This window comes from Phasianus colchicus, chromosome 9 (assembly GCF_987193195.1).
Source record: "Phasianus colchicus chromosome 9, bPhaCol1.hap1.1, whole genome shotgun sequence".
Lineage (NCBI taxonomy): Eukaryota > Metazoa > Chordata > Aves > Galliformes > Phasianidae > Phasianus > Phasianus colchicus.
Genome location: NC_143444.1, coordinates 19,387,984 through 19,401,995, shown reverse-complemented (window position 1 = coordinate 19,401,995; position 14,012 = coordinate 19,387,984). Strand labels below are relative to the sequence as shown.

General features: G+C 34.0%; 1 protein-coding gene across 9 annotated transcripts in view; it reads right to left on the bottom strand.

Moving 5' to 3' along the window:
- The window catches only part of TTLL7 (tubulin tyrosine ligase like 7), a 76,020-nt gene that overhangs the window by 32,463 nt on the left and 29,545 nt on the right, over positions 1-14,012 (bottom strand). For all 9 annotated transcript variants that reach the window (XR_004167956.2, XR_004167957.2, XM_090146436.1 and 6 more), the window contains 8 exons: positions 13,137-13,295; positions 12,822-12,950; positions 11,008-11,129; positions 10,503-10,570; positions 6,121-6,279; positions 4,644-4,860; positions 1,978-2,142; positions 1,051-1,209 (listed from right to left, as the gene is read on the bottom strand). Coding sequence is in view for 7 of the 9 variants with exons in the window: in XM_090146436.1 (XP_090002562.1) it covers positions 1,051-1,209; positions 1,978-2,142; positions 4,644-4,860; positions 6,121-6,279; positions 10,503-10,570; positions 11,008-11,129; positions 12,822-12,950; positions 13,137-13,161 (1,044 nt within the window). In the remaining 2 variants the exon portion in view is untranslated. The remainder of the gene's footprint in view (positions 1-1,050; positions 1,210-1,977; positions 2,143-4,643; positions 4,861-6,120; positions 6,280-10,502; positions 10,571-11,007; positions 11,130-12,821; positions 12,951-13,136; positions 13,296-14,012) is intronic.

Here is a 14,012-nt window from a genome sequence, read left to right as displayed (position 1 = left end):
AATTTGTGGATGAATGCAGAAACTGACTACGTTCTGAAGTTTGAAATTTCTCTTAGCTTAGGTCAACACCTGGCAAAATAAGTTAAAGGATATCTGGATTATCAAAAGCAGAAGAGGAAATCATCAACCTTCTACATTAAAAAGATAACAACTAAGTACACGGCTTTTCAAGTCCTGAAGTATTCTGCAGCAATCCAGAATCCAAAAGCAGCATTTTTTACCTTGCCAGGTACCTCCCTCACAACAAGGAATCCAGGGATTCTCCTCTGAGACTGCCCTACAGCATAAATTGAAGTCAGAAACCCCCACATTTTGATATTTCATGTAAACATCCAAGGAGATAGAAGATCCCCTTCATAATGGATTCACTAAAGAATATGATTCATTATCTCTCCTAGAAGAGAGATTTGCTACAAAGTTAGATGAAATGCCTACACAGAGCAACTTCAGTCGTTTAAACAAGAACCTACGTGCAAACTACAGGCATTCTATAGATGGTAATCTGAAAAGTGGAGAGGTAAATCAGAGGGATTGCTGGACAAAAAGAGGAGTAGATGTAATACAGTTGAAGTTCTTTGATTTTAGCCAGCACATCAAAGCCATTGAGTATGCCTGTATCTGTATGGTAGACAGTAAACTAATTTATATTTTTCTAACTAAAATTATACTGAAACTCTAAGAGAGATAAGCACAACTGTTACCAGAACCATCCTCATGAAGGAAATCTATGCAGTACTCAATTTCTATAAACTTCAGCTACAGTGTACCTGGAACAACTGGATTAACAGCGCATTTCTCATTAAAACTTCCAGAAATATTTAAAAATGCAACATTTCTTCAGGAAAACAACCTTACGTGAGTCTCCAAAATCAATGCAAAACAGTGTTGCCATACAACTGTTGCAGAAAAAAAGCATGATCTATTTACCCAACAACAGTACATTCTGCAAGGTACAGATTTTCTTTGGAAGTTTTCTTACATAGACATGGATTCAGCTGAGGCTTGGTTAAGTTTACTCTTAAAAGTTTACATTTGTTTAAAGGAGTTTACCTCTAGAAGCCATGGTTTTAGTTTTCTGTCCAGCAGAATATCAAATCCCAGGACTTCAAAGCAGACGCTGTCACTTCCTGGTGCTTGCCCTGGCCTGCACATGCGATAAGCATGAAGAACGTGTGGCTCTGCAACTATGAGAGTCTTCACTACTAACTCCTGTAGGGATTTTTTTTCAGAAAAATTTATCAGGAGAGATGACACCAGGATATAGCAAACTTACGTATTTCATTCTTTTATAGATACTTTAGTAGAATGTAGAAGATTTTTAATACTAAATAAATGTTCATACTGAATAACAGACACTTTCAATAGCTGTAAAAAACATTACTATACTTTCCATAGTACATAGTTCTTTTTAAGATAGACAGTAGTCTAAATGCTAAAGTTACATTAAGGTTAAGGCATAGCATAGCCAACCTTTACTTATTTTATTTCATGACATAGCTTCCAATAAATATTCTCAAAATCATATTTACAGATAGTGCCTAAGCTGTAACAATCTCAGTCGTATTCCTCACCTAAAGATGTCTGTAACACATCCACTGATCTGAATGGTGCAGGTTCCAATCTGCTGATGTATGCAATGCTGAATACAGTTTTGTAAATATTCTCACATAAAATTCACTTAATATGCTAGAAAAGCACATTTGAGAACTGTCTGTATGCATGGTACTATTTACATGAATAACTGGAAGGACTTATGTCCCTCAGACAGAAGAAGTCCAACATTAACTTTATAATAAAATTCTTAAGCTTAGCCATTTTAATCTTCATTTACAGCAAGTCATTTGTGGTGTGTAGAGTTAGAGTTAATAATATTTCAGAAATAATGATGGATTCTGAGTAAAGTGATTGCAGAAGCAATAAAATTTCTAAGAATGATCATTAAGGAAAATGTAGAAAAGTATATTAATTTCATCTTACTGAAATATCATTCCAGAATTTGGAGACATCAAGATTATTTGTTTCTAGAAACTCAGTAAACCATTTGATAGAGCGTTTACTTCCTTTGTCTTCTGTTTCATCCCGTTCAAAGTGTTCATTATGTTTATTCACAGAGTAGTTGGTCAGATGCATATACAGTTGGCTCTAAAAAAATGGAGAAAAGAAAAAAGAAAATTTAAGTATAATTCTAGAATGACCAATTATAAAAAATTAAAAGAAAAGGTTAAATCAATAATGACATAGTCTAATAGTTCATATTTGCAAATATATTATGTGCAGGTTTAGTGTTTCTGGTTGTTGGAGATTTCACATACTGAATGTTGTAGCCTTGTTATATAACCTGGGTTCATATTTAAGCCAGTTGCAATAGTAGTAGATGTGCTAATCAACATCTGGTTAGATAATATACCTGCCATTTTTACAGGTGTGTAAGTAAAAAACTCCATAGAAATGTGGAAAGCTACTGTCATAACTTACAGAAAAATTACACTCTACAAGAAGCAGACAACAAAAAATCAAAAAATCAACTTTGAAGTGCTAAAAAACACTCTGACATCTGTTTCATAGACAATCCCACATTTCAGTTTTCACTGTAGTTTATTTATGAGAAATGTTCTCATTATAGCAATACTTTAAAATATCTTCTACATATAAATTCATCTGTCATGTTGCTATCTGCCAGAACTGCTCATTTTTGAGTGGCTGGTAGCCATAGATTAGAGGGAGATAAATTTCAAAATATATATTACATAAATAAGTAAGTGTTTCTTTATGTAAGAAAATATAAACAACAATCGATTCATGCTACATTAAAAAGAAACAAAGCCTTTAAATCACAATTTATCAATCATTATTTATATATCTGCATCTCTTCCACTACAAGTATTTGCATCTCTTCCACTACAAGTATTAACTCAGCTTTCCACATACGCTATCACGATGACAGACCACAGAGAATGTTGTCTGTCACATTTCATTCCTTGTTCAAGTGATAGTTGATGTTATAAGCTGGCCATAAGCTTTCTGTTCCAATTCCTTTTTGATCAGACAGACAATAGACAACACAAACCTTCTGCTGTCATTTATCTCACTACACATACATTTAAGAAAAATGAACGAAATTAAAAAAAAAAAAAACACAATTTAATTGCAGGCTAGTTAACAATAGCACTACAAGCAATGAATTTCTCACATGGCTTACAATTACGGCTTTGAGAATGATTCTGAAGCCTGTTATGGTTTTGAGTATTCTTTCTACATGATTAAATTATTTCAGAAAATTAAATTATTTCAGAAGATTAAAAAAAAATACAAAAACAAAAACCCACCCTGAAAGTGTTTTTGGAACATGAGTTTAACACATAAACTAATCTTTAGTCTGAATTCATCTGGAACAGTGTCACTATGGAACAATGTCATTAGCGGCAAGCCAGGTTATTTCATACAATAGACAGGCATGAACAGTTGCAAGATCACAGAGAAAAGTGTCTGTTCTGCTGCTCTGTTTATCGACTCAGAGCATATTTCAGTGCTGATAACACTGAGATTAGTAACAATAAAAACCATTAAAAGCAAGCTGTTCCAAATATAGTACTGGAACTTTTCCAATTGCACCATTTCTCCTGGGATACAGATTGTACCTGCATTCTTCAAAAGAACACTATTTTAAGTGACAAGTAGAGTTAATGGCTCACCATACACTTTCTATTGTATAATTACACTGAAGCAGCTCTAAAAATACATTGCTCTAGAAAAGGAAAGATAAAGAAGCAATGGAGTACAGAGTGACATATAAGAAATTTAAATCCACTGATGCCTGGATGCATCAAATCCAAGTCTTTTCTTTATTGCCATCTGTACTTAGGTCTGTGCCAGAAGAGAAGGGTTGCACTTCTCAACAGCACAGGATTAAAACATGCTTTTTAGCGTGTCCTTTACCATTCTCTTGGTTCTCTGCAAGGTTATAGGCAGCTTTGCTGCATCATCTAAAATTAACAAATATATTGGGTAAACATTAAATGGGTGATATAATTCCATGCTTCTTTCCCTGCAGAAGAAGCAGTCACTTACAAATGTCAACAGATTCTCTGATGTTCAGGGATTTTAGTGACCTCTCTCATGCCATGGTCTTCACATCTCTGGTTGTTGGTTGTTTTTTTTTCCTATTTCCTGAATAGGTTCCTAAAACAATGTCTGAAACCTTGCAGGATCAGGAGAAGCTCTACACTTCAGGGACATTAAAAACAATCTAACAGGGTAAGGCCTAACTTCCCCTGCATCCCCTAAACTCAGTTTCAGACAAATATGAAAACAGCGTAACTTGTTGGAGTTACTTTCTTTACTTCATTTGTTCTAAGTTGAATGTTAATAATTGACTTCTTTTGTTTGCTTTCAGGAAAAATTTAAACTCTAGCCTATACACAAGTCAGAAGAGTGTTTTTTATACATAAGCAATATATTCTCTATGAAAGTCACAAGTATAGAAATTAGTTAAATACTTCTTTTCTCTTCAGTGACAATCTAAAAATTCTGCCACATGAATATCAAATGAAAATTTTGTCACCATTTTATTCTTTCTCCACCAAACATTACACGGATGAAATTCTACATATATATGCAATAAATTGTAATGAGCATCAACTTACCAAATTTGAGTCACTGGGAGGATGATACTTTTCTGTGCCCATTCTCACCAGTCCATCATGATACAAAAATACTTTTAATGGATCACAGGAGGTTACAAGAATATATACACGCAAATCAAACTTGTAGCCTTCCATAAGAAACGGTTTGTCAAGATATTCCTGAACAATCAAGTGATCCTGAGCTTGTAACTTTTCTCCATTTCTTATTAAAGAGATCCTAGATTAAAAAAAAAAAAAAAGTTATTTTTAAAATGTAGGACTTAGACAAAGCTCTTTGAAATACGTTACTATTGTCAGTCAGGTAGTCAGATTAAATAGTACGTGGAGAAAGACCTTACAGAGTTGTTTTGTAGGGTATAGAAAAAGTATTGTTTACTTAGATGGCTTTTAGTTCCCTGCCTTGTAGCTGGTACCTGAGTTATTTTGGGTTGTTTTGGTTTGTTTGTATATTTTTTCTGTAAACTGCAGAAGCCAAAAGAACCTGAACAAGCTTAAAAAGTCAGCCCATGTAAACCAAATGAGGTTCAACAAGGCCTAAGTGCAAGTGTTGTACTTTGATTAAAAAAAGAAAAAGTATAATAATTGATTCCCTCTAGACTTACAAACAGTTTGGCAGAATGCACTATCTCTAGTTTCCACCATTTTTCTTCCCCATATTTTCCACGAAATACCTGTTACTTTTCATCTTTGTCCTTATCAAGAGGAATGAAAACGTAGGAAAAACACTATACTATACAGTATAATCCAAGCTGATATTAAAGCAATAAAATCTGAAATTGAAATAGGTAAAAATAAGAACAGAGTTAAGAATTAATTGAGATATTTAATCTCATCTCATTTTTCTCTGTGTATACCTGACGCAGGCAGAACAGTTTCAACTCAGCTGCAGGTCACAGTCTTTTCAGGGGCGTCCCTCTTCTGGCATATCTCACATCCTTCCAAAACTGTGCCTCCCACAGTGTCTCCTCAATTTCTCCTCCACCTTGAGGCTGCTGCTCTTAAATACTTTTGTGTCACAGTTTTGGCATGCATTAGGGTACTTGGAATGTTTTCAGAGCTATGGAAGATCCTGATTGTCTTCCACGCAAACAGCCTGACAGCTACTGAAACCCTGCCTTTTGTGCCCAGTACAATCTCACTCTCTAAGTTAAAGCACAATAGATTAAAATATATATTGCTTGGACAATTTCACAATTAAAAAAAAAATCTTGATCTTAAGAATTACATGATCATTATCAGAAAATGTATTCCTAAATTAAGCCACATTCGGAACAACATGAAAATACCACTTCCATTTATTTTTATATTCTAGCTGTTTCTTGCTGTTAAGCATTTGTCCAATAGATGACCTTTTTATACTGATAGACAACTAATGAACAACAAACTTCTTACTGATAAACAGCTTCAATTAACAATGTAAATAGCACTAGATTTTATTTTTTCTGGATAAGAAGACTGAAGTCAACATGCAACTTACCCATGCCCCATTGCACCATTAGCTGGCTTAACTATAAAAGTTTTCTGTCTACGTTTCTTCTTCAGTTCTTTTACATAGTTCTGAAACTGTGTGTACTCTGCAGGGAAAATCCATGTTCGAGGAATAAAAGTATACTCCTGAGGCTGGCACTTGATCATTCTGCAAAAAAGTGCAGTTGAGTTGAAAAATTTTTAACTACTTTGATGGAAACAAGACTTCTGATTAAATAGTATTTACAGTAATCTGACAAGGAAATTTTATTGGCAAAATATTGTAAAAAGAAGGAAAGAAAGAAAACGTATGCCAGAGAAATTTATTTTTCTAGAACGTACACTTTAGGAACAACAAAAGCAAAATCTTGTTCATTTTTCTTATCAATGTATTGCATTTGCTTATCTTACTGGCATTCCTCTCATTCCTTGACACACATTTAATATTTAGTTTTTGTTCATTTACACTTTCAAAAGAAAGCAAAGAAATATAAGGTAACACAAGAAAAAAAATAAGAAGAACAAAGTAAAACAAAACTAAAGTTATGAAATGGGAACAAGTTCATAAACTGACTCTGGTTAAAGGATGCAGCAAGGACCAGATCTCTCTGCTTTAATAGCTGGGGCAGCTGAGGTGTGAGCATGTCTGACTTCATACATCTACTGTCTGAATGCAAAGAGAGATTGAAGAGGAAGAACAGAAGAGAATTCAGTTAGAATCACAGAATCATGGGGGTTGGAAGGGACCTCTGGAGATTGTCTAGTCCAACCCTCCAGCTAAAGCATGTTCCCTAGAGCAGGTTGCACAGGAAAGCATCCAGGTGGGTCTTGAATATCTCCAGGGAAGGAGACTCCACAAACTATCTGGGCAGTTTGTTCCAGTGCAGAAGCTTAGCAGAAACTTCCATCACCCAAAGCTGTATTGCTAGCAGATAGAAAGCTCATATACCCACACCAGGTTGGCAGTGCTGGCTAGGTACATACTGGTAGCAGCCAAGTTTAACAAGCAATGTAGACTAAGTAGTACTATGTTGACTAGCATACCACAGTTGTCAGCAGGATAAATTTAATCTTAGTTGAGTTAAATACTGAAGCAGTTGGCATGTTTCAGGTACTCAGGACTCCTGAAACTTCATATGTAGTTTTCTGCTTTCCGTGAAGTCAGCTTAGTGGACAACGGTCTGGAGCATTTAGGGTGGACACATCAAAAAATACAAATAACCACAGATCACTTGTTTTAAAGCATGCAGCTTTCAGATGAATTGACAAAGCAAACTGCCCAGACTTCAGTTTTTTAAAATGGCACTATGGTGAATTTTAATATCTTTTAATTAGTTCCAGACTTAGCTACACTTATTCTTTTGTAATGGAAGCTAATAGGATAACTTAAATGTAAAGGAGACTTACCAATATCATTTCAGAATTTCATTTCTGCTCTGAACCTACACAATCCTCATACAGTATAAAGCACTTTTTCTTCAAGTGATTCAAATACTAACAGAAGAAACAGAACAGCCAACTGCATCTGTAAGACTAGGACTGTAGCCAAGCCCTACTGGTATAATAGATAGACTGTCACCAACTTGTTCAGCCAACTACCCAACAAAAGCTCAGCAGGAACCACAACAGTTAAAGTAGCCTTGAAGTACTGCAGGAGACTCAGTGCTCCTGCAGCTTCAATGTAACAATCATTTTTTAAAATCTAATCTGATGACAGCCAATGAATGTTCAGAATAAAATAAAATAATATTATAATCATTCATGCATACTTAAAACTAATTAGTTTTTATATACTATTATATTATATATTCTTGTATTAAATATATTATATATTATTATATTTAGGGAAAAAGCAACTTCTGCATCCATTCACATTTCTCACCAAATTACTTATCATGCACATCCTGAAGTTACATGACAGAAACTTGCTATTTATATTCTATATTCATAGAATTCAATATTAAAAGTATATAACAAGATGGTATCATAGATTATTTTCTGACTGCAATTACATCAGCTCTGTGCCTTTTTTTTTTTTTTTTTTTTTTTTAATCTTATGCATAACTGAGTAGACTACAAACACTTCATAATATGAAGCTGAATACTTATCACTGTTTACAAGTTCTGGTGCACACTGAAATCTTTGACAGAAGAATTCAGCTCTGTTCTTTCCTGCCTGGCCCTATTCACAAATGGTATAGGAACATCAAGCAGCTTCCTAAACAAAGATCTATCCCCTTACAATAGCTCTATTTGCTTCCATTATCTACTACTGTTGGTAACCATTTCTTCACTGTGCTATTCTGTCCATTAGTCTTGCAGTCCCTACTGGCACTGAGATCTGAGAATTAAAAAGCAAGTATTGTTCTTTTGAGTGCTGTTTAACTCATTGGTCAGACCTTGCTCTTGTTTCTCCAAGTGCATTCTGTGCAAAAGGATCAAAGGTGTTTTGTACGAAATGTAGGTTACTGAAGTAACTTATCAATCAAATAACACAGGTTCCACTGACTATGTTTCAAGATCTCCTGACTTTTCAAGTATGAAAGAAAGTTAGTAGGGAATGAGAAAGTCCTTTGTTCACAATCAATTCACAAGCCATTTAAATGTAAACAGGTAAACAACAAAGGTGTTGCATAAAAAGTCATCTCATGCATAGCTCTATTCCCTTGCCCATTCCACCTGTACGCCTTTTGCCATACTTATTGTTTGACCTGTTTGATTGGCACACTGATCACTCACATGAGGAGACTGCATCTGAGACCATTTATAGAAAACAAGATTTAGTTTTAGTTTAGTAAAATGCCACCTTCTATTTTTTTTTCCTCCACTCTGATTATTCTGCTTGAAAATTACTCTCATGCCTTCTTTTGTTCTCAGTGTCATTTCTGCTGCTACTGGTTAATTTCTTCTACATTCCTATACTCTCCCTGCTAGGAAATAGGTAAGAATTACATATATATTACACTTGCTACATATTACACTATTTCCCTTCCACCTTTCTGCATATGGAAACAAAATGGTCCTCTGATGAAGAAAGATTTAGTATCACTGTCGGTATATAATTTTATTCTAAATCTTTTCATTCTCACTTTCTTCTTTATGTTGTTTGCTTACTTCTCCCAAGAAATGCATGTAGAGATAAGTAAGTTCTGGACATTTGTGGATTCTCTTTGAAGAAAATGAAAAACTCATTTCTAATATATGCAATTTCCACCTTCAGCATCTTTAAAATGCTTCAAACTCTGAATTCGGTAGGTTGAGAGAGGCATAATGAGATTGTATTAGAAAACAACATGTGCATGATAACATCAACCTCTTGCTCATTTTGAACATTTGCTTTAAACCACAGAAGTGTGGCAATATACAAGGATAGTGCTGCCTTTCAAACTAATCAAAATTGCTCCATTGCTTCAAAGAAGTCTCCAAATAGCTGCTTGTTATCAGTCTTCTATCTCCATGCTCTTACTTCGAATTAAGTCTGGAAGGGGCAGTGAGAAGTTCCTGAGCAGCAGATACTTATGGACCAGAACAAGGAGATCCTGGTCCATAAGCAGGACTTGTAGGCACCATAGCAATGCACATACTATTTGTGTACATTCTACATGTGATACGTAGGATTTACAAAGCAGAAAAGGAAAGAGAGGACACGAAAGAGTGAACAGATTACATTAAATACATTAATAAATGCAAGTAAAGGCAAATGTAGTATAGGTAAAATTTGGGCCCAAAAGATGAACTTTTTAAAACTGTTTAAACTAATTTAGGTTAGAAGGATCAAAATATTCACACACATCTCTCTCTAGACTCTTCCTTATTACTAAGCTGATGAATCATCATTTACTATTGTTTTCTCACAGGTCTTACTCACAGATTTTAAGCTAATATAATTCTCATTTATTTCACTAAAGGAAGGGAAATGTATAAACAAGACAAATCAGCTTATTTGATTTATTTCTTACATTAACAGTAAAACACTTCACATTTTTAATGTGAAATATACAAAAATATAATCATGGGTTATTTTAAAAACAAGTAATGTCTATTCACATACTTGTCATTTATACTTTTCTAGCATTACATGAACTATTTCTGGGTCTACTATACATTACATGTATTACATAATAATTTCAAACTGCTTCAGGCATTCTGCAGCAGTAGACACAAAACTGAACCAAATAATTTTCCACTCAGGTGGAAAGATAAAAAATCAGAAAGATAAAATATAGCCCAGACAGATACTACAGGGCCATGGCCAAAAGCCAAAGGAACTTTGAAGATTATTCTTGGTCCTCTCGGAGCCTCTTCTCAAAGATAATCAAACCTTGCAATAATTCAGCATTTTACTGCATTAAATCACTGAAAAAAACTTCTTAGTACTAAAAGAAAGCTTACTTAGTCATGTTTCTTGCCAGAAAATCCTTTCTGCAGATCTCTCCCATTCCTGGAAAATGGTTGATTCTCTGAGGAAGGAGTAAGAAGAGAAAGTAAATTGATACTTTTTAGCTTTTCTGGTAAAACCAATACCAATAATCATTTAAAACATTCAACTCCATGCTCAGGCAAATGTAATCATTATTACATCTAAATCATTCAAGAGAACGTATCTTCTGTTAACTGTGACCATTCATAATGTCTCATGGGCAGACAAAAGCATGAAAGAATAGCTCCAAATATTTAAACACCAGATTCCAAATGGTATGAACAAATAACTATGGAAAAGGGAATAAATTCTTCAAAATATATAGTGGTGTAGCCTTGTTACAGTCTGCCTAACATTGTTTTGCTGTTGTGGTTTTTTTATTCTCTATATACACGCAACTGACCAAAAGGTATTACTGAAGGACTCCAAGTGAAGCAGTTTACTGAAACGTGTCAGAAGTACAAACTATGGCTCTACCTGATAGTTCCGAAGTTCAGCAATCTTTTCCTGTTGCACAGCAGAATCACTCCAAATGAGATTAGCTGTTTCATCTTCATCACGTGTTTTCACAAATCCCATTTCTTGTATTACAATGCGTACTACAGAGAAATCACATAGTTAAGGAATATTTTTACTATCTAAAACACATTAATTTTCAAAACTTGAAAAAATAATCAAGATTTTGAACATATGCAACACTCAACCCTTTGTTTAAGAACAATATTAGAATGCAAGGTCTTATTTAACTTGAAATATTTCCACTAGTTTACTTCAAAACTGTAATTACAGCATTACAGGACTTTGTACTAGTGCTTAAATCAGAGGGCAATCACTGTGGGGAACCACAAATAAACTTCAAGTTATTCCACAATGATCTAGTAAAGGTCCACTAGAACAGCTTTTAGATTTAATCTTGACCATCATATATGTTAATTTTAAAACTATGATGAGTATAAGCATCACTGCAGAAGGGACAAGGCCTCTTTAGTCAAGAATACTGCAGTTACAAAAACATATGCACACATTATAGGAAGATAAAAAAGAGGAAATCTGTCTGTGCCAGGCATAACACAGGTTCTAAAATAGAAGATTTTTCTGAAAAACTTACAAACAAAGCAATTTAAGAGAGATATTTTCTGCCTTAAGTTATTAATTCTGCTACCCATATAACTAGTTTATTCTGACACCACCTCCCTACAGAAGGCACATCTCTGGATTTCACATTATCCCCACCTGGTAAAAAATCAGCAAGTCTATTTGAGTGTACTGTGAGTTTGGAATTCAAAAGTTTGTCATTATTAGTTCAACTTGAACCTGAGAGAAATTCTCCATTGGCTTCCAGACTAGATAGTTCATTTTGAAGCTTCACAGATGCCACTGAAAGTCTCTGAAATAATTATTAGGCTTGCAGTCTCTGAAAAATTTGTTGAAATATTTACACAGTTGAAAAGAAATAAGGCTAGAGGAAGCGTTGTTCTTTAGTCACTAATAACTGTACTTTTGAGAAGGATAAACTACACATCTTCACTCTTCGCCATTAAGGTTTTTTGGGTTTGGGTTTTTTTTTGTGTGTGTGTGTAGGGGTTTTTTTGTTTTGGTTTGTTTGGGGTTTTTTTGTTTGTTTGTTTTGTTGTGGTTTTGTTTTGTTTTTTTTTTTTTTTTTTGACAGCTATCAGAACAAACTCATTGTGCATATATGTAGTGTTATTATTTGCTCTTAATCAAGAATCAACATTAGTGCTGCCTCCCAGATTCTCTTTTGCTATTGCACCAAAATACAATGCTGTTCCCACAAACACACTATTTAAAAGCCTGAGGCCGAATTACAATATTCTAGTACTCCACATTTTTTCTTTCACAGGAGAATGCAAACTATAAATGTAATGTGATAGTAGCCCCAAGCATTAAAATGTAAAACTTTATTAGATTTTAATTGAGAAACCTCTATATAATAAGGGTATTCAACATTTAATTTACACCGTTCATCTCCTAAGGCTTTAAGTATACCTTCAAACACATACCTGATTCATAATTAAGATGTTTTTTTCCACAGACACCTTGATTAATTAGATTTTTTTTTTCACTTCAAGGCCTTTCCATGAGTAATAGATGTACATTGTTCAAAATCATCAACACAATGTTACAAAAAAAGAACTAAGGTTTCTTAGAAAACAAAATCCTTTGGATGTGACTCACTGTCAGTCTGCAAAGTCCATTAATTCACCCCATTAGTTAGCAATTCACTCACATCAGTGGCTATTATGATGAAAACAAGATATGTAGCATCCTACCAATTTCATATTTTGTGCCAGCAACATTTGCAGTGATGACTCCATTCTTCTTCTTTCTGACTTTTCTTTTAATTGTGCTTTGATAGGGTAGTTCCGATTGCAAAGTCACAGCAGCAGTTCCATGGTTATCTTTGAAAAATAATGTTTTAACTATCAACATAACATTCATGTCTTAAATAATGTATACAAATGAACTAAAATCACAATACCATCAAGTAGCATCTAAGCTAGTCAGTTATAGCCTCACTGCAACTTACAGGTACAAGCCAAGAGAAATAGTTAATAGACTATATAAAAAATATAAGACCTGCATACCTCCGTCATTAGGCAAGGATGGCATTATAATCTAAGACACGCTGAAGCAGAGCCCAAATTATGTTCCAGGTTCTCAGAAAATGATGGAGTTGTCGAAATGATGGGATTTTAACGCTCTATTTGTACCATTTCAGTCTCTGGCTGTTGCAAATATTAATTCTGGAATGGAGAATTATTTGTTTTAAAAATTACAAGAAATTTTGTTATAGATAAATCCTAAAAACAAACAAACAAACAAAAACTATGGAACTGTGCCTAATAAGTCAAAAGTACCACTTCAGGGATAAAGCAAGTTATTGTAGATGTAAAACTTTAATGCAGTTCAATCATTTTGTTTCAGAGAAAAATAATTTTGCAGTATTAATTTACAAAACAAGATTATGCTATCTCATTGTCTTATTTTCATTTATGTTCAAAAGACTGGGGAGTGAAAACAGGCAATACTGAACTCAACTGAGACTGCACATTTCTGACTCTTCAAATCCCAGTGAATTTATAGGAATTTAAAACCATACTTAAATTAACATATCGAAATCAGACACCATGCATTATGCATTTTAAGATATTAAAAGGAAAATAATTGAAATTATTTTAATAACCTTTTTCCACCTTCTCTTTTATCAGCATTTTTAGAAATGATTGTTCAGTAATCACTCTGTAATACACGACCACAGTTTCAAAATACTTCATGACACAACTGATGAAATTTAAAAGACAGTTTGGGTTGCCAAGAATCTGAACAGTCAGTTTCTAAATCATTTGTATGAAATGCTATTTTTCATGTCTATTGCTAAAAACCATTCACATTTTTTTTAATCTCAGAATACACTTGAACATGTGAAAACTCCACATACACGAGAACAACAAGCTAAAACA